The following is a 21,805-nucleotide window of genomic DNA, read 5'->3' as shown; positions in this document are numbered from 1 at the left end:
TTTATAGATCTTTCAGATATTTACACATCCTGAACTTAGGAATCACCTGCTTCCACAACCCAAAATAAATTCTTTACAGAAGGGGAAAAAAGAAACAAAACAGTATGCTAATTTTCTGTAACAGTGCTGTAATTTAGGTATGCATGAGACTGAATAAGTCCTAATGACTTAAAACTGGTCTTTTTTTGAGAGCTTAGCACAGGTTACACTAACAGAAAAAATATTATTCTGAAAAGATATGGCTTAAAATGTTAAGTAGCAAAGAGGGAAGCAATAGGGAAAGATGTTGTACTTGGAAATGTACTGAGAAAGTAATGACAAGGAGTCAGGATAAGTCTAACTCTGGTTGACAGCATGGTTATCCAAATTGTCAGCTGGCATATATCATTATCTAAGTAAAGACAAAGAAGGACGATCATGGCATGGTTACTAATTGAAGAAGCATTGCTAAAGAAGACTAGCACAGTTTGAGATGAGTTCTGAAATCATGCAAAATAGCCTCTTCTATGAGCACAAATTACTCTTTCAGCTGGAATCCAAAGGAAGATAGGAAAACTATGGCCTCCTACAGGACAGGATAAATACAGAAGAGTTTAAATGAAGAGAATTTAAATACAGACAATTGTTTTTGCACACATTAGCAGTAATTTCTCAGAAGTGTTTAAGGAACTTAAGCCTCAAATTTTAAGGTGACATTGCATTTACCAACTTTTGTTCTTGCAGAACTTAGTGGGAAGGAGAGCTTTCAGTATTTTATAACACAGCTAGGTTTATGATATCCATAACTGTGAAGGGGTAAATGGAGGCGTGTGATATTTTTCTTATTGAATGTTTTCTTAAGGATAAGAATGAGCAGGCAGGAAAAATGTCTGTTTCCAAATCAAAACAAACAAACAAAAAACCAAACAAAATAGCAAGGGCTCTTGATTGCAAAAATAAAATATCAAGAGTGGATAAGGTAGCACGAAGAATTGGACTTCAATTTACACGGAGATAATAAAAAGGTGTCTTAGTGGACGGATTCAAGTGCTGACAAGGATAACATTTCTGTACTCAACTGAAGCAAACACTGAATCTTTCATAAAAGATAAAAGATAGATAAATCACATAAGAAAATATACTTAGGTAGGTCTAATTTTCTGTTTAGTCTGGAGAAGTATATTTGCATGTCATAAACAGAAAAACAGCAGCAAGGCATCATTTTATTCTTTATAAAATACTTAACAACAAGAATTGACGAAATGAATTTGTGGATTCCAATATGAATATACAGAAAGAACTGAGTACTTTGGAAAGACACTTGATTAATTCTCCAAGTTCTAATATCATAATGATTACAGACAAGTTCCAAACTATTCTAAATCATTAGAAACTCCAAGTCATTGATAAAATTATGTTGCCTGTTATTTGGCAAGTGAGTTGAATAGATTTTCACTCAAAAGTTGGTAACAGCAAAGGAGACACAGGGGTTTTAATTAGGGTTTAATTAGGGCTAAACCTCAGAATTATCGATACAATAGAGGAGAAATAAGGAATTCAGCTGATACTAGCTGAATCTGTCCATAAATGTTCAGAGCCATAGTTGACATTTCATGTTATCATGAGAATTAAAATCACATAGCTCTGGAAATATATACATGAAATATATTTATGATTTTTTTCTAAATTAAATTATTTGCCATGTGTCATGAGCCAAACTGAAAACTGAGAAGGAAGAAAAAGATATTTCTCATTTTATCAGCTGAACATAAATTAAGTCAAGTTAAAGGGAATATATTAAAAGCTATTCACATCCAACAATTCAAGCTTGACTACTGGTTCAGAATCTTTCTTATCTGATTTTTTAAAAATGAAAATATGAATCTGAGAAGGCCTTATTTTCCTTTTTTTTTTCCCTTTTGGGATGTGATTTACTTTTCTGTGATGGAATCCATAAAGAAAGATACTCGTGTGACAGATTTGTTGGTACTTCAGTTTTGCCAGATAGTTTTCATTTCAAGATTCAACAATGAATTCAAATCTATCTAGCCCCAGATAAAGAAAATCAACCCCAAAGGAAAGTTTTAAATTAGTAATTATGTTTTGAATAATTATTGTTTTATCACACATTTGAATTTGGTAGGAAAATGTTTCATTTTTCATTATATTCACTTTCTTTCTATGCAAAAAAATATTTTTAAGCTGTTGCACAATAAATTACTTAGTTTTTAAGTAACTGATGTTCTCAGCTGGACTTGCAAATATTTATGGAAAAGTAAATTAATGAAGATTATCAAGGCATAAAAGGAAGCTAAATTTATTATCACTTATATTAATTTAAGTTGTAAGGGGTATCAAGTACCAGTCACAGTGTGGCAAATTTCAAAGAAATTCAGAATATTCTGAGTATTGCTGCCAGCAACTCAATTTACAGCAGGAAAATAAACAGTGCCAAAACATGGCCACAGGCAAGAAAACCTCATTGCCTATCACTGATGGATTCTCAGATCACTTGCTGGCCTGACTTTGATCCAGACTAATGCCTGTCCAAAACAATGCCTGGGCACAGATCAAGAATTGGAATGATCTTTTCTGTTAGGCAACTATAATCCAGTTATCCTGTTCTAAAAACTACATTTAAGTTTAAAGGCATGACTGGATTTCCTCAGGTTTAGGTACCAGTTACTTTCACTTCTTACCTGCCATAACACAAACACTTTGCCTTGTTGATGTAGCTTTTAAGAGAAAAGTATTAGTAAAGGCAAAAAAAACCCACAAAGAAATAACACATTTTTTAAATTAAGAGTAATTATGATTTTTTAGCATCTCTGAATAGAAACAAGGACAGCTCTAATGATTGAAGGGAAATTGCTTTATAATATAAAAATAAAACATTGAGCTATACTAATTTTCCTTGGTATTGCCAAGTCTCAGAGTCACTTTCAACTCTAGGTACCTTTGAAGATGTTTCTTTGTTTGGTGTAACCTGCCCCTTGTATATGATGATTCAATGGTATGTCTAATTTTCCTGTTCTGTTATGTCAGCTAGGACAAATAGCTCTGAGAAAAAATACGCCTGGTGCTTACACTTCAAACCAATTTTCTTGTCAATATTTTCTGTAACAGTTCTGTATTTCCAAAATCCAGAAAAGTACCTCTTGAGCATTTTTATTCTCAATAAAAAATTGGATTTGTGCATAAGTAGTTGAACCAGCTATGAGTAAAATCAGAAGAAGCCCTGTTACCTCCTGCAATACATATAATGCTTTCTGGCTGGAAAAATTGGGAAAATGAAAGGACAGGTAGGGATTCATGGCTGCAAAATATCCATTCACCTAGAATTGTTTTTGAAGGTGGTGGACTACAAAGAACTAAAAATATCAGAAAAATAAGAACCACAACAAATATTTAAAAATTTTTTTTTTATATTCCATCAGGCTTTAAAAAGTGGAAAAATAGCAATTAAAGATATTTTAACAGTTTTTCCCAACATTGCTATACTTTCTGTTATTAGAAGAAAATATTTTACAAAACTAAGAAGTTTTATACCACATAAAAATATAGCTCTAAGATATCACAAATCATTTTGGTTAAGTTCTGAACAAAAAATGCTGACATACATATATATATATATATATATATATATATATATATATATATATATGTTATTTGACTTAGTTATATTTAGCTATTTGGGAAATAATTTCTCCATTGTCAACTGTGGTTAGTTTCCTTCCTGATTATTGTCTGTATTACCAGGAATGTAATCAGTGTACAACAGCTAGACTAGGTACCACGTACAGTTATTACTATATGCAGCCTCATCAGTTTCCTTTAAGAATTTACAGGACTCTTCTAGTATTGACATCATAATATAGACAAACCCTGGCTTCATGGAGCAGAAACTAATTAACTAGATTTTTTTATGGAACCTTAATCCTCATGCTACTGAAATAAAATAATTTTTGAACCCTAAATGCATGCATGAAATAAAGATTAGGGTTTAAGTTAAAAAATAGCATTAGCGTCACATCCTCATTCTTTGTCTGAGGAGATATAAATTTTAGTTAAATTACTTTTGTTGGTATTTTTAGCCACAAGATGGCAGCAATGATATAACCTCCTTATCCAACTGCCCACTACCATTGCTTTTACTCTTTAAATCATCTCTTATGTTTATAGGGCAAATATGACAGAAAGAGAAACTATATTTTCTTTGAAAAAATTCATTTCCATGCTTAGTTAATAAATATTTTTAAATAATACTTTTTTCTTTTCCTTTTTTAATTTTTAATTTTACATATACCAATTCATATATCTGCTGGCTTCACATGAAAATACAGTGAAGCACTATGTCCGTGACACAAGTCCTTTGCCCATTTGTCTAATAACATTTCCTTCCCAAGCTGGGAAACAAAATAATAGCTGGATACATAAGCCTGCCCTCCCTGGAACATGACCATATGGTGAGGAGGTGCAATGCTTACCTATAGCTGTTGAAAAGGTCCATGCAGGTGCCATTGTTTTTACAAGGTTCTGAATTGCATTCATTTGATTCCTTTTCACAAAATCTTCCCTCCCATCCAGGCAAGCAATCACACTGGTATCTCTGTAATACATTTAGTAAAAGAAATAATCTGTTACTCTTCGTATTTTAATGCAACTACTTAAGTATTATTACTAGTTGTTGGAAGACATTAACAGACAGCAAAACAGCTTTAGGAGTTTTTTAAAATCTGAGTGAATCTAAATGAATTGCCACAGCATGATGGTGAAATGTGTAATGTACCACCATTGTGGCATCTACAGGTGTTTAGAGACTGCAAATAACTAGGTTTTTTGTTACTGAATTTTGGAAACAGACAGACACAATTATGTTTCAAATATGATCTTCACATAAAAAGCAAAGGGGATTTATTTAATTTTCTAATACACTTAAAAATATAATAAATTAAGAATCAGAACTCTGAAGAGAGTCCAGACTGAACAGTTGAATCAGACCTTTCTGTAATGATACTCTTACACTCTCCTCACCGATTAAAAGCTTGAAATATTTTATTGGAGCAAAGATAACAAAAAAGAAAGGAAAATAACAATTTGAAGTCACACTCAGTATGATTGTCCTGGAGTGTGCAACAGCTCCACTGATACCAGTACATCAAATGAAGTTATTTATATGTATATCATATCTGGTCAAATCAATTTTTGCACCAACCAACTTGTACATAGTATATTTGTGATTTATATTTTCTCAAGTTGCATTCTGCTTGTTTTGTGCTAACGTTGATGAACACTGCTGCTATGTTTGCTTGGGACTCACCCATGATTTCCATGACATGGATGTTCTAAATTCACTGAGAAAAAACTGTAAAAGTCAGGAAATACAATGGAAGAGTATCTTTGTGAGTTAAGATAGGGCATGGAATATGGGCAGATAACACCAAGTTTTGTGGGCATGTTGGTCTGCTGAAGGATAAGAAAGGTTTTTCAGAGGGATCTGGACAGGTTGGATTGATGGGCCAAGACCAGTTGTGTGAGGTTCAACAAAGCCAAGTGCTGGTTCCTGCCCTTGGGCCCAGGCAGTGCCTCGGGCTGGGGTGAGAGTGGCAGGAAAGCTGCCCTATGGAAAAGGACCTGGGGGTGGGGGTGGTTGACAGCAGCTGAACATGACCAGTGTGTGCCCAGGTGGCCAAGAAGGCTGGTGGCATCCTGGTCTGTATCAGCAATAATGTGGCCAGCAGGGCCAGGGCAGGGATTGTCACTCTGTACTCGGCACTGGTGAGGCCGCACCTGGAGTGCTGTATCCAGCTCTGGGCCTCTCACTACATGAAGGATATTGAGGGGCTAGACTGATTCCAGAGAGGGACAACAAAGCTGGTGAAGGGTCTGGAAAAGGAGTCCCAGAAGGAATGGATGAAGGAACAGGGGTTGTTTGGTCTGCAGGAAAAGAGGCTAAGGGGAGACCTTATGCGTCTCTACTACCACCTGAAAGGAGGTTGTAGCAAGATGGGGATCAGTCTCTTCTCCCTGGTAAGAAGTGACAAAACAAGAAGAAACAGCCTGAAGTTGCACCAGGGAGGTTTAGGTTATATACTAGGAAAAATTTATTCACTGAAAGAATAGTCAAGCTTTGGAAAAGAGTGCTTTGGGAGGTGGTTGAGTTACCATCTTGTAAGTGTTCAAAAAACACGTGGATGTGGCACCTGGGGCCATGGTTTGGTGGTGAACATGGCGGTGCTACATTGACAGTTGGACTTGGTGATCTTAGAGTTTTTCCAATATTAATAACTTTATGATAGGAGGCAGAAAGATTTTGTTCTTTTAAAATGTAATATGGAGAGATGAACTTTGAAAGAAAATAATTTGCTGTGAATTGTGCCAAAGAAAGAAAAAAACCATACATTTGAGACAAATTACATTACTAGTCCACAAATTGGTGTTTCCTATTACATATTGACCCTGAGATTAGCTCAGTTGTTTACAGCAGGGTGCTAATAACACCAAGGTTCTATTCCCTTATGGGCTTTTAGCTTTGGAGTTGGATTTGATGATCCTTGTATGCCCCTTTCAACCCAGAATATTCTGTGATCTGTGATAATAGCAACATCCAAATATTTCAGTTCTCTACATATTTATCTGCGTCAAATGGGAAAAAATTGGCACTACTAATACATATCCATGAGTAACTATCAAACACTTCTTAAAAACTGTTCTATTGTCAGGTTAGGTTTTCACTAGGAATGTGAGATAACAACTTGTTTCCAAAAAACTCTTCAAGAAATGGATTAAAAAATGAGAAGTGAAAGAAGGCTTACCAACAGTTTTATTTAGAAAGCAGCAGTATTTTTTCTAGCCCCACTAAAATTATCTGTCAATCAAATGCTGAAATTCTGTTCTTTGCAGATGTTTCATAACATGGGGATTGTTACATCAAGCACAAAACCTCACTCACATTTATGTATATCAGGCATTTATGCAGAAAAGCTAAAAATTCTTACACAATATTTCATCTCTGAGTAGTTTTGCAGTAGTTGAAAGTGCAATGTTACAATAAACAATATGTAAGCAGATAAAAAGTGTTTTTACAGGTACAGTCTTTGCAGAGAAGGACCTGAGAGATCCAGTGGACACCAAGTTGGACAAGAGTCAGCAGTATGCCCTGGTGGCCCAAAAGAACAAGAGCATCCTGGGCTGCTTTGGGAGGAATGCTGTCAGCAGGCTGAGAGAGGTGATCCTTCCCTCTACTCAGTCCAGGGGAGGCCACACCTTAAGTGCTGTGTCAGTTGTGGGCTGCCCAGCACAAGAGAGATATGGAGCTACTGCAAAGAGTCCAGCCAGTAACATTACTAAGAGACTGATAGATCTCTCAGATGAGAAAAGGCTGAGAGAGCTGGATGGCACTTAGGGCACAGCTCACACCACCAACATAAAATGACAAGAAGCTGCATAGAAAAAAGCATGTGGGGGATCAAGCAAGAGACTGAAGGAATAGGATTTGATACCTCTTTTTCTGTTGTTCCCCTTTATTTACTGTAACTATGTATTACTATCCATTGGAGACAGGTCAAAATAAATGGCACCTTTCAGTTCCTGCAAGTTGTCTTTTGTTTGTCCTCTAAAGAACACAATACATGCAACAATAACACTATAGTTATTCCTTGTACATAGCTCTCCCTTGTACAATATGTAGCACAGTATGCTTAAGAAGAGTGGATTTTACCAGCTAGGGTAAAAAATTTCTGATCCCTTGCACACATATCTAGAATCACATATGCACATGAGCATGTCTTAATGCAATTTGCATTGTGTGCTGTAAGAAGGTGTCATTTAAGAGCAACTGCATATTTCCCCTTCCCAAAACTGTAAATGAAGAATTAATCCTTTCCTTAAGCCCTAGTCAATGTTACTTCACTAGGAAATGGCAGCTGAACATCTGGTAAACAGAAACTGCAATGAAAAATGTTCATTACACAAAACAAAGATCTAAATTATGAACAAGTCAAGCCTGTTCTGTATTGATAGATATTTTTATCATACAGATATATACTCCAGACATGTTTTCCATGTCTAGAGAATAAAACTGAATTAATTTAATTTTTAAAGATACCTATGGAGTTGGAGAATTTTTGGGGGGGATTTTATAGTCTTTAATTCACAGAAAAAAACAAAAAATACCTCACCTGGAGACAGAAACACCAAAAAGGAAACATAGAAACATCCATTTGTTCTGTGTTCCAAATTCTTCTGCCAGACCATTTCTTGGGGTGCAACCTTTTATCCATTAAGGCCAAACAAGATGAGCCTATTGTATGACTACTTATCATTGCACACAATTGGAGATGTACTCCAAACTCTATAGAAAAGTCATCACCAAACTCTTGTCTGTTGGAATCAGGGCTTTTTTTCCTACAGAAAAACCTTCATAACACTTCATTTTGTTAGTGCTAACAGCAGTTCATTTAACCTTGTGAAATAAATGTGAACATAAAAACGTAAGCATCTGTGAAATCATATTTGCAATTGCTCTAAACCATATTGAGATCCTAACCATATTTATGCAGCCTTTTTTAATTTAAGGGTCTTTTCTGAGTTGCTACTTTAGGGCTTTACTTTTAAGTTATTATTAATTTAACTATTTGCATAATCATACAAAACTACTGACAAAATTAGATTGCTATTTGTCATTATGACATTGTTTTCATTGTACAAGTTTATTTGTATTTATATCCTAAATACGCAAACTTGTTTAAAAACAAAATAAACCAGAGCAAAACAAAACCAGGATATCTGTTCATCTTCATTTGGTTTAACACTTACTTTTATTTTTACTATAGAAGTCTGAGGTAAAACAAGATCTATGCCAAGTGAAGTCCCAGAAAATACAATACTTTGATGTCTTCTGATAATGAATTATTTACCTTTTCTTCACAGGTTGTGGGAAGAGTGAATGTATTAACCATGCTGCTCCACAAATTAGGGAAATTTGACTTCTGACACAAAGAAAATCTGCAATTAGCTCTGTTGTTGCTGCTCTAGAAGACATACATGGCTAGCTCTAATATTAGTTAATAATGCTGTAATAATCAGATTGCTTAACTCACAGCAAAGAAACACCTCTGGGGCTGAGTGTCATGAGGTTTGCTATATGGTTATTAATACTGATGTTAATTGGAAGAACGACTATAATAAGTGATGCTAAAGAATAAGGTGGAAAAAAGTGTGAAACATGGATTCAGAAGTAATGAAAAATTACAATTAAAAATATAATTTCTAAACATTAATACAAATGATTGGTTCTGATAAGACTACTATTTAAAAATCACCAAAATTTTTTACTGAATCTAATTATTAGAATCACTAACTGATGTATTTTTATCTATTACCTTATTAGAAAATAAGACTTTATTTTACTCTAGCTATGTAAGTTACAAAGCCTATGTGGTGTTTTGTATTAAGCACTTAATATTGTGAAATAGCAGGGTAAATAACTTAAGTACTAGGTATCAACAGAAGTTGAGGTAGCATTAGGTAATGCTAGGTATTTTTAAAGACTTCTATATTCTCTATTTTTATTTATATATCTTTTCCTATACAGTTATATCATAAAGATGCTGACCAGTATATTTATTTGTTCTTCCAAACCACTTATATCTTTTGTAACCTAAGTTACTGTAAATTAGATATCGTCTGATATAAAGGATAAACCAGGTTTTCTTTAATTCAAATTTCAAGCAAGGCTTACGGGAGAAACAAGGAACATTTTTAATTTGTTCATCTCTCTAAGATTTTAAATAATGAATAAGTTAAATTACCAAGAAAGCATATTTAAAACAGCTGGTACAAATAAAATTAGGTAAGTTGTAATGAGTTTTTGCTTTACATTATAATAATTATTTTTATATTAAAAACATTTAATAAGTTTATGCCAAAAAAATAAGATTTTCATTATATTTGAATAGCACATCATTAGAAAAGAGAATCTTGCATTTTCATTCAGTGCAACTTCTGGCCTAAAATATGGCTGTCATCTAGACATGCTGTGTATTTATAACTCTAAATGAACTCTACTGTAATTTGTAACCACAAAGAAAATTATCTTAAATGGGAACACTTGTTATTTGCACTGCAGGTCTCTATATACAACCATTTCATACAATGGTGCTTTGGTAAAAAACCCATAATTATTGCTGCATTTGATATTGATAATTTTAAAATGGCACTTTATGTAAATGTATATTTTCGTGAAAGTTTTGCTCTCTCCAAATTTAATCACAGCTAATGCTGGTAACCGGCTTCTCTTAAAATTATTTTAGATTTCATGTTACATTTAACACGCAAATAAATTCTGGCCTATACGTTTAAAATTTAATCAATTATTTCCATCACTGCTCAAACAAGACAGACAGTTCTCAAAGTCCAGCTTAAATCTTGTTGGGGTTGGTTTTTTGTGTGTAGATTCACCCATAACATGCTGAGGCATGCAAACATGCAACATGGCTTTTACTAATATTGACACAGATATTCCATTTAAGTATAGACAATGTTAAACATTATGTATGTATTATCTTTGGAGGAAAAAAAAGGAAAAAATACTCAATAACAAATTCAAATATCTGTGAATTTATGCTTTTTAGTAAATTCAAAATGTTATTTTATGAAATGCTACAAGAAATATGGACATAGAAGACCATAAAAAGTATTTAAGAACAGTCATTAATAAAAACAAGTGTTACAGTCAAAGTGTTTTAAAATCTGTTGATATTAGTAAGGAAAGATTTTTCTAAGGAAAGAGGAAGGATTTTATGGAAAAAATAAGATTTGTTACTGGTCCAATCCATCAATAATTTTATGACAACAAACCAACGTCAGTTGGAGATCTAATTAATAATAGGCAATAAGTCTTTTTATGTCTTTGCTTCCTGACTGCTGCCATTTATTCTGTGTATACCTTTCTTCTGTTTCTCTCCTGGAGAACTTACTAGGAAATGTGCCAATCAAATCATCATCAACATGACAGGCGCTGAACAGTGCAGGAAAACTAATGGAAAGCAACAGCCTTAGGTTGTTTGTGCAAAATAAACCAAATAAGTAATCCAGCTAGTGACAGACATTTGAGTATCAGCCTTGGGTTGGTGTATCTGGGTTGATGTTTAGCTCCGTTGTTCAATGACTAGAGAAAGGTCATGAACACATTCCTGTTAAACCAAAGTACTGACAGGAACTTGACCCCCCTAAAAGCTTGTCCAAAGCTTTCAGTTTGCTATTAGATCTCAGGTAACAGAAGAGCTGTGGGAATTAACTGTGATATTCCAAAGGAATAGTCCAAGTACTGACCAATAGAAATAACATCTTGCTTTTGAATTACAAACCTGGTGCTGCAGCTGGTAACTTTTTAAATAAAGTAAGAAAATGCAGAAGATCAACTACTGGTTTCCATAAAACAAAGCTATCTCCTCCCTTAACATAACAGCTCATCCAAATTCAGATCTTAAGTGTGCAATCATTATGGCATCAGTAGACTTCAGTCACCACAAAGTGCCAATTTTTGCCAACCTCTTGCTCAAAAGTAGGGGAAAGTTGAAGAAACAGAGTGCTCCAAAAATACTTCAAACTAAATATCCTTAGAAGCACCCAGAGATTCAAAATATTATTTGATGTCAAGTCTCCTCTTTTGAACTTTCATTCATCCCTACTTTAAATTTATAGAACATTTCATTATAATACATTACAGGAAAGTAATTTGGAAGAATGAGAACGTGTATCCCACTCACCTGAATTTGCAACTCTTGTGGCTTGGCTGTGCTTGTTTTCAGAGATATGCCATCAATCTTTACTTTTTAAATTAAAGCAATAAGCACAGAAGTTTAAAATATACTGAAAACTTTCCCATGTATTTACCTCGTACATCTAGACATTTGCTGATGCCCAGGTAATGTACATGCCTTGGTGAGAAAGTTCAGCATCTTTTCTATCAAGAGTTTTGCCATTCTGAGCCCAGTGTCACAGCTCCTGGAAGGACATTGGGTACCTGGAACCAGACAGGCTGGGTTTCCCAAAACAGAAATTCCAGCGTCCCCAGATTCTGAGGCACTAGACACAGCCCATTTTTCTAGAATTTACTCCAAGACCAAATGGAAAAATAGTGTTTCAGATGTTTGATACATGTTCTCTGTATTGGAAACTAAATCTCAGCACTCTTTGTTCATACACTAAAAACTTGGATCAGTCTCTTTATCCGGGTTACCTACTGATAGCTGCACCCACAAATGAAAAATTCATAGCAGCTTCTGATTGCAAGGGAATTTCTGTAATACTTATGATCTCAGAATGGCTTGTTACAAGAATCAATACTTTCTGGGAAAAGCACAAATTGTGTCCAACAGTCTAATTTAGTTGTTGCATAACATGATTTAGAAATAAGTCACCAAAAGTCAAGTACAAGCACTCTTTTGAAATCCAAATTATTTAATTGAAAAATCAATGTGAGTCTACTTTTGAGGCTTTTTCTTAAAACTATACTTCACTTAAAAAATTTAGAAATAGGTTGTCAGACAAGAAGTAAAAGAGATGCATTTTATTTTCTCAAGGGTTGCCACCATTTTAAACATGTATTTTCCTACAAGGAAAGAGAGGGAGAGAGAAACGGGAACTGCAAAAATAAAAACAAACTAGATAAAATGAGGGATGAGAGCATTACCAGCCCTCTTTATTTTTCTAAAACTGTACCAGTCTCAGGTTTTCCCTCTCTGCTTTAGAATGTCTTTGTACTTTGTCTTGAAAATCAGAATATGATTTTAAGAGCACCAGCTCAAGATTTTAGTAATGTGTCTCTCCTTTTCCTGAAAATTACAGGTTAATTATAGATTTTTTCAGCATACTAAAGGACTGTTAAGAAGAGATTTCCATTTTGAAACATTTGTACAGATAGGAGAAAAGGGAATAGTACTCTTACAATGAAATCCTAACTTAATACTTCACATTCAAATGTTAAGAGGTGTTTTCTCCTCTTTCTCTATTTTCTTAATACAGAGTTAAAATTAATTTTAGTATTATTTTGGATCAGGCAATAAAATATCAATCATTTGTGCAGCAAATTGACTATACTGTGAGCGTAGGGAAATAATACTTTAAGAAATTATTACTTTGGATTTTATGGTTCAATCTGTATTTGGTATGGTAGAGGTTAACCACTCTTTACCTGTTAGCTCACATTTCATGTGAGAGAAAAAAAGGCTTTTCTCTCTGATAGCAGGAAATTTAAAGACTTTCATTCTAATCTTGTAAGGCTGTAAAAATATTTAATCTTAGCTATAACTTTTTCTGTCTCATTTCCACTCCCTGGGAGAGCTTGATCTTATTAAGGGCAATCTTTTGCAATTTGCATTTTTCTGGCCTTCCTGGAGTTTCCCTCTTATTACTTTAATGAAGTTCTATTTCTGGATATTGAAGGTGCTTGCCTACAAGACTTCAGGAAGCTCACACTTTTTAAGGGTATTGCAAACACTGCACCCACTAGCCCTATTTATTAAATCTATTACAATTTATGATGGTGGTACAAAGTCAGAGCTTTTCTTCATGCTTTGGATTTCAGCAGCATACTGATGGAATCAGCAACTCATCAATAAGCCACACAAAAAGATAATTTGTGACTGACATTTTCATACAAATGTGATATATAATTTTTCTTTTCCTATTGGTGTGATTGCAATTGTGTCATTATTAGATCACTGACCCTCTCTTTCTTTTTCTCTCTTCTCTCTTCTCTCTTTCTCCCTCCTTCTCTGCACCCCTAAAGATGTAGCATGTTCTTCTACTCATGGAATTCTACCCAGGTCCTGGCAGGAACTGGATGAAGGGTAGGATTTGTGCAGCCATTGCAGCTAAGGGGATGATTCTGAAGGGTATTATAAGCCAACAGGATTAAAAAAAAAAACAAAAAACAAAAAACAAAAACAAAACAAAACAAAGAAAACTGAAAAACAAACCCCAAATCTGAAGTGCAAACCTAATGGAAATGTGAGGAGACAGTGGTAGATCCTGGAGGGATAAACTGAATCAGAGAGATTTAAATTGGGGAAAGCACTAGAAAAATAGCATAGGCAAGATAGATAGGAAATTGAAGATTCAGAGCAGCAAGAGCATGAAGGGATGTAAGCTCTCGCTAAGCAATCTTTTTTAGCATTTCTAGATCTTTATCAAATCTGATTTTGATCATCTTCTGTGAATGGGTTAAAGTAAGAATTGAGGAATGCTGTGGATAAATGTGTTTCCTGCAGGCTGAAATAAAAAGACTGCAAAAGCACTGTGAGAACTGGATCACCACAGGGTATTTTCTACTGGCCATCTCAGGCATATAAATATATGACCATGGTTTGTCAAGACTTATATGCAAGATCCCTACTCTTCTTTTGTCCTCTACAGTGTCATTTCCTTTTTTTTTTTTTTTTTTTTTGTCCTTAGGTACAACAATTCTATGTGAAATAATATTAAAAAGCTAATATCTGAAAAATCAAAACACATACATGCATTTAAATATTAGAGAGTATCCAAAGGAGGGCAAGGAAAATGGTGAAGGACCTTGAGGGAAAGCCTCACGAGGTGTGTCTGAGGTCACTTTGTTTGTTCAGCCTGGAGAAGAGGGGACTGAAGGGAGACATCATCACAGCTGCAATTTCTTCATGAGGGGAAGAGGAGGGGCAGGCACTGATCTCTTCTCTGTGGTGACAGTGACAGGACCTGAGGGAATGGCCCGAGGTTGTATCAGGGAAAGTTTGGGCTGGACATTAGAAAAAGACTCTTTTCCCAGACAGTGGGGAGGCTGGAACTGGCTCCCCAGGGAAGCACAGACAGCACTGAGTCTGACAGAGTTGAAGAAGTGTTTGGATAATGCTCTTGAGCACAGGGTGTGACTCTTTGGCACAGTGCTCTGCAGTGCCAGGAGCTGGACTTGATGGTCCTTGTGGAGCCCTTTCAACTCAGCATGTTCTGTGATTCTGTGACTTACACCTCCATGTGGTTTAATAAAGAAGGAAATCAATTGTCTCAGTGCAGTCTCAAATAAAAGTTATCCAAAGAATACTTTGCCAATAAATTTTATTCTCACAAATTACTTATTTTTCAGGATAAACATTTTTCACCATTTGCAAACATAATAACCGATGCCAGTGTCCTCTTTTTACAAAACTTTGGTATAAAGTGCTTGCTGAAACTCATTCCACTTGTTTGTAACTATATGGTTTCAAAATCATGTTTTGAAATTATGCCTTAAGTTTTAGCTTCTATATTTTTCAGATTCTGTGCTGCTTTAGTGTGTAGTTCTGAGCTTCATATTAAGGGATGGTAAGCTCTGTGAAGAGTCACAGAGTACGGAGACAAAATAATTCCTTCTATAGCTGGGGACCAAGGACAACCAATCCAAATTTCAGATCCAAGAGCATAAAAAATGGTGGATTGAAGAGAGATAAACAAGAGGGATGGTACTTCATGGGCTAAAGCTATACTTGAACAATTAATTCCAATATGCTAATAGACCAGGACATAAAAAGGTGAGACCTCGTGACCGATCTTCCATTTTGTGACCATTTTGGGTTCATTGTGGGTGTAGCCCTGGCTGGGCTCTTGTGCTGCACAAAGTGCATCCATTAAGGCCTTTTAATAAATATCTTCTTTATTTTCTAATTCCATCTAGCCTCTGGTCTAGGTCAGCCTTCACAAGGCATCAGTTTCTGGTGGGAAATCAGGCATCAGAATCAGAGAAAGAATGAGACAGAGGGGATCTTTCTGCATGTACAGCATAAATTTTCTTAAAATATTTTATTACAAATATTAAGATACAAAAAAGCAAATATTTACCTGTCTTCTAAATAAATAACATTTAAAATGCTTTTTACTTTTTATATATCTCACTAAATTATATGTTCAACTATTTCACTTTGACCATAAGGCCAGAAGAATGTAAAACTCCTAAGTTGAAGTGACAGCAAAAAATTTAATTTTTGATATTAAATCAATACTATTCTGGGTGTAGGTATTTTTTTAAATTTTTTTTTCTTAACTATAACTGAAAACTTTAGTATAGTATTTTTTAAAGTGTAATATCAAGGTTAACTTAGTGGGAAAAAAATTGAACCAGTTTCTTAGAATCAGTTGATTTACAAAGGAAGTGCATGGTAATATAATTGTTAAAATACAAATGTAAATAAGTAGTTTATCTCTGATTAAATGGTTGGTTCTGAAAAGTGTATGAAAGTGTAGGAAGTATTACTGCTTTAAAACATTGAACATTAGAAGTTATTTTAAAAATAAAAATTATTTCAAGCATTGTCCCTGCTCTTTTTTCACTCACATAATATGTGCATGATGGAAAGTTAATACAGCTGAAGAAAACACAGCAGAGCTCTCTAAAATTCTGTACATCTAGAAATCATGAGGTGATTGATAAGAAGTGCACCAGAACATCTTGCTGTTTTGGTATTTCATTAAGCATGCATACTCTGAACAGGAATAAAGAATATTTGTTTACTAATATATATGGGAAAAAAACAGTACAAGCACTCTTCTGGACTAGCTGCCACAAATGTACTCAATAATAGATGAAGAAGGAGGTTTCAATTTTATAAGACAAACAGCATGGTGCTTATTGAGAATACAAACCCTTAATTCATGATGAATAGTCCATCTAAAACATGAAGATGAGAAGCCAACTGGGACTTTTACGTAAAAAGAAAGAAAATGTTTGGAATGACCATTCCATTAGAAAGAAATTTCAGCATAATAAAAAGGACTTAAGTAATGAAGCTGGTGAAGGGTCTGAAGCAAAATTCTCATGAAGACTGGTTGTTCATACTGCAGACATAAAGGCTCAGGGGGACCTTATCACCCCTGGCACTACCTGAAAGCACAGTTAACAATGTGGAATGGGTGTCTTCTCCAAAGCTACATGTGACAGGAAATGAGGAAATGGCCTCAGGTTGCGCCAGGGAAGATTTTCATGGGATTTTAGAGGAAAAAATATCATGGAAAATGTTATCAAGCAGGGGAATAGGCTGTCCAGGGAGTAGCTGCGTCACCATCTCTGGAGGCACTCAAAAGTTGTGTAGATGGGGCGCTGAGGGACATGGTTTAGTAGAGGACTTGGGCCAGCTGGATTAACAGTTGGACTTGAACTTGGAGGTTTCTACTGTAGCTGATTCTATGACTCTAACCATGGCCTGGACCCATTCCCAAAATACAATTTCGCAGCTATAACCACGTAATCATTGCTGTGACATTTACATTTCTGGAGAATGATGTTTCCTTAGTGTCTTAGTTTGGATGAGATAGTTAATTTTCTTCCTAGTAACTGTACAGTGCTGTGTTTTGGATTCAGGATGAGAATAACATGGATGGCGTTTTAGTTGTCGCTGAGCAGAGCTGACCTTAAGTCAAGAACTTTTAAGCTTCTCATGCTCTCCTGCTACTGAGTAGGTGGGGGGCACAAGGCTGTAAGAGGACACAGCTGACCCTGATTGACCAAGGGGCAGCTATGATGCCTTGCACAACACGCAAAAATGGTGAAAAACTGGCCAAGTTTTGGGTAATAGTGCAGGCCACAGGGCATCAGTTTGTTGGTGCTGAGCAATTGGTTTCTATTGCAACACTTCTCTTCCTTGGATTTAACATCCCTTTCTCTCTTAATGATTTAACTTCAATCATTAAACTTTTCTCAGCCCCCAAGTTTTCATTGTTTTAGCCCTCGAATTCTCTCCCCTGACCCACCAAGATGTGGAGTCAGCAAGCAGCTCTCTGGTGCTGAATTACTGTCTGGGGTTAAACCTTGACATAGAAATTAAATCTGAAGCGCATTTTTCTCTCAGCTACATATTAGAGACAAAAACAGATAACAAAGACATTCTGATATACCCTTGCTAAATAAAGGCTGTGTTTGATGTGTTGTGCTTATCTGACAGTTTAGAAACTGAAGGAAATTTTGGGGTTGAGAATCAACAGCATCATAAGAAAAAAAATTATACATATGACAGTAGCAATGAAATAATTGGGGCAATTCAAAAAATAAAAATTTAGACAACTATTGCAAGGAGGACATATATTCAGTAAAGACAGGGGAAAAAAGCCTAAGACTGTAAAATCTGGATTTTCTTAGCATCCATGACATTCAATACACTTTAACTGGATCAAAACTGGTATTATATCAAACAACTATTGTGTATTAATTACCCAGTTTTAAAATCAATTCCTGAATATTTATTTCCTGATATGCATTTATTTGAGCTTTTTTTTGTCTAAACCCAAATTGAGTTGAAATTTCTATCATGCTAAGTAGGTGGGAGTGGAGATGGAGACTGCAGAAACTCCACCTAAACTGGTGGGGTCTTGGTGCACCTCTTGATCAATTCTTCTAATGCTGAAAGCCATGATTAGTATTACAATTTCTCCCCAGTCTTTTCTTTTCTTTTCTTTTCTTTTCTTTTCTTTTCTTTTCTTTTATTTTCTTTTCTTTTCTTTTCTTTTCTTTTCTTTTCTTTTCTTTTCTTTTCTTTTCTTTTCTTTTCTTTTCTTTTCTTTTCTTTTCTTTTCTTTTCTTTTCTTTTCTTTTCTTTTCTTTTCTTTTCTTTTCTTTTCTTTTCTTTTCTTTTCTTTTCTTTTCTTTTCTTTTCTTTTCTTTTCTTTTCTTTTCTTTTTCTCCAAAGGGATGTTTTTATTGCTAAAAAATCACACTGAAAACTTGAAAAACTTGCTTCTTTTGCACAGTTCCTTTCTCTCCCTTTGGTCAGTTACAATTCAGCATTGCATAGAACAAACCTAAGATTCTTTTAATCTCTCTTAATGAAAGGCACACAGCTACTAATAGAAATAGTATAGATTTTTCTATTGACAAAGGTTTAGTGGAGAAAAACTGAGAGTCTGGAAGGTAGGAAAACAAACTGGGAATACAGCCAAAACCAACAGAAGTAATATAGAGCTGGGAACTTGGAAGCTACAGATGTACATAATGAAGGCTGAGGAGAAAGATCTGAGTTTCTACATGGCAGCAGGTTCTGTGAGAAGGTGTACTTGGCCTACTGCTCATAATTACAGTTACTAATAAAGTTGACATATTTAAAGCATGTAAAAAACACTGTCTCAATTATTGTTCATTCCTCAAGCATGAAACAAGTATCACAACCTGACTAAAAAGCATATGTCCACAGCCAGAGGAGACTGGGAATGCTGCCTAGGTAATAAAATGAAAATGCCAGACTCTTTGATATGCCTTTTGTGTCTTTCCCCTGTGGGTACACATGCAGAATGTGCATTTTTGTTCTCTATAACACTGGGACTTTTGCTTGCAGATGCTTTTCAGTTTTGGACGTATTCAGAAATCATTTAGTGACAGTCATCCCAGATGTATAACTAAGCAGCAAGTGGCAATAGAGTAAATTAGAAAGTGTATTATGTTTTTCTCTGCTGTAAAAAATACATTGTTTTTCCTAAGAAAAGAAAAAAAAATCTAAACAAAAAAAAAAAAAAATCCACCATCCCCCACTCCCTTGCCCCCAAATCAGCTCAAGAAATGAAATTCAGTCTCTTACACTATATTTGTATTTTCAGACAAAGCTAATTTTAATTGATATTTCTGAGCTTATTTTTAAAAAGACTGCATATATTTTATTAGAGTTTGAAAACAGTAAAATCAGAAATTATCTGATAATATGAATCTTACATGATAAATTTCTAACAGTTTTGTGGACTCTAAAATAGTTCTAGGAAATCTGTGAGGTGCAGATATTTGTTTCAGAGGACATTTCAGATACAGCCTACTCACTCATAAACTGAAAGAAGCCCGACCAGTTTGAAAACTTTTGCAATCCTCCACCAGTGATCTTTGTCTTTTATCTACATTGTTTTTATATCTCAGTGATTGCATTTGGGCAAGGTTCTTGAGCACTACTCAGTACCTCAAGGAACACATATCAATAAACAAAATATCTTTGTATTATTCAGAATTCAGGAACTAATAACTCCTTACTAGGCTAGTATTTCACATCTCTAACTAAACTACATCAAGGCAGATGTTACACTGAGATATAAGTCAAGCTTATCATGTGGTGAAGCTACCTAAAGCATCTAGGCACTCACCTCTCAGAGAAAATGGCATGGTACTTTCTATGGTACCTGTCAGTGCAGTGCTAACAACTAGCTGGTTCCTTCATGGTTCAGTTCAGTTCAATAGTATACCTCTGCCAACTGGCAGACTGTCAGTAAGAACAGCCTAAACTGAGTTTCTGACATCTTTTAGGGCTTGGGACAATATGCAGAGTTTTCATTGAAATGGTATGGCATGCACTGTTATAGACCAGCAAGAGTTAAACCCTTTCAATCACTTGGCACATTTTGTCTGGCTGTGTTAAATGGATCACTGATTTTCCAGTGGCACAAAACCAGACAAACATATGGACAACATTTATAGGCAATCAGTACATTTACACTTAATTTGAGTATCTCAGCTGACTAATGAGGGGCAGACTTAAAGCCAGAGATTTCCAAGCTGTTGTCCATACTGAGATCACAAACTGCTGTTTCAGAAGACTTGTCCTTTATGAATCTGTTGGCCAAAAATATTTAAAATCGACTGTGTGTTCATATGCTTCTTGTTGTCACGGTTCTTATGGTTCTGACTCAGTGTTTTTGTTTACCCAAGGACTAAGATTTGGACATGAATTTCTCATTGGTCCTCAAGTAAATCTGCTTTGTCATACAGTGGTCTCAGTGCACACAAATCCAATCACTTTTGAAAGCAACTGAAACAATGTGCCCACCTAATGCTCTCCATAAGTCCAAAAAACAGCAAGCTTCTCCCCCCAAACAAGCACATAATTTGCAGCCAGCTCTCAATTCTCATTTTTTCACTCTGGGATTATCTATGTTGCTTGCTAATGTAGTATTACACTTAATTCAGGTAATACTCTTAATTCAGTAATATCCTTAATTCAGGTATACTATAAAATATGAGTGAAAGAGACAGAATTTTTCCTTTTTGAGTTTTGGAATCTGAAATGAGTTTGGATTTATGGTGCCTTGTGCTCTGATCAACATATACTATGTTTACACAGAATGTCCCCACTGTGACTACTTCATGCTTTCAGTGAAGTACCTACATAACTGAATTTACAGATGCATTTACAGAACATTTTTTGTTAAAGTAAGAAAAGCATAGAAATGTGACCTTAAGTCACATATAATCTAGTGACTAGTAACTAAAAGTCTGATCCTATACTCACACAAGTCAATCTTAAATGTTTTCTCTCTAAGATTGTATCAAAAGCACTTGAGCTTCCTATCCTTATATACTCATTTGCACTCAAGTCGAACAGTTGTTAAACTACTGCTGCATTTTCTAATGGAGATATTTTAATGCCACTTTCTGCTGACGTAATTTTCTCCACCTAAGTGATTTCAACAAGTGTGAACCACCTTTTTATCAATTCTCAATGTAAAAGATTTCTTCAATGCAATTCTAGGACTCTATTTTTGGTTTTTTCTATAGCTGTAAACCATTCTCATAAAGGTTTATATCACTGTTGTGAAAGGTACATATTAACCTGTAGGTGTTTCGATGAGATACAGGTATCAAGTTTTGTATTGGAAAATCATACATAAGTAGACACTGGAAGGGACCTTTGGAGATTGTCCAGTTCCCCTGTTCCATTGCCCTGTTTACAGCAGGGTCAGCTATAACAGGCTGCTCCGAACCTCATCTAGGTGAGTTTTTGATAAATCCAAGGATGGATACCTCACTTCGAGGCAACCTATTTCAGAGTTACCTTTATACTAAAAAATATTTTCT

The 21,805-nt window shown here is 35.1% G+C and overlaps 1 protein-coding gene across 1 annotated transcript in view; it reads right to left on the bottom strand.

Moving 5' to 3' along the window:
- The window catches only part of EYS (eyes shut homolog), a 703,265-nt gene that overhangs the window by 442,751 nt on the left and 238,709 nt on the right, over positions 1–21,805 (bottom strand). Inside the window, exon 22 of the mRNA XM_059467250.1 lies at positions 4,467–4,588. Within this exon, the coding sequence (XP_059323233.1) occupies positions 4,467–4,588 (122 nt within the window). The remainder of the gene's footprint in view (positions 1–4,466; positions 4,589–21,805) is intronic.

This window comes from Ammospiza nelsoni, chromosome 3 (assembly GCF_027579445.1).
Source record: "Ammospiza nelsoni isolate bAmmNel1 chromosome 3, bAmmNel1.pri, whole genome shotgun sequence".
Taxonomy (NCBI): domain Eukaryota; kingdom Metazoa; phylum Chordata; class Aves; order Passeriformes; family Passerellidae; genus Ammospiza; species Ammospiza nelsoni.
Note: the sequence above shows the minus strand (reverse complement) of the source record. Positions and strands in the feature narration are given on the sequence as shown.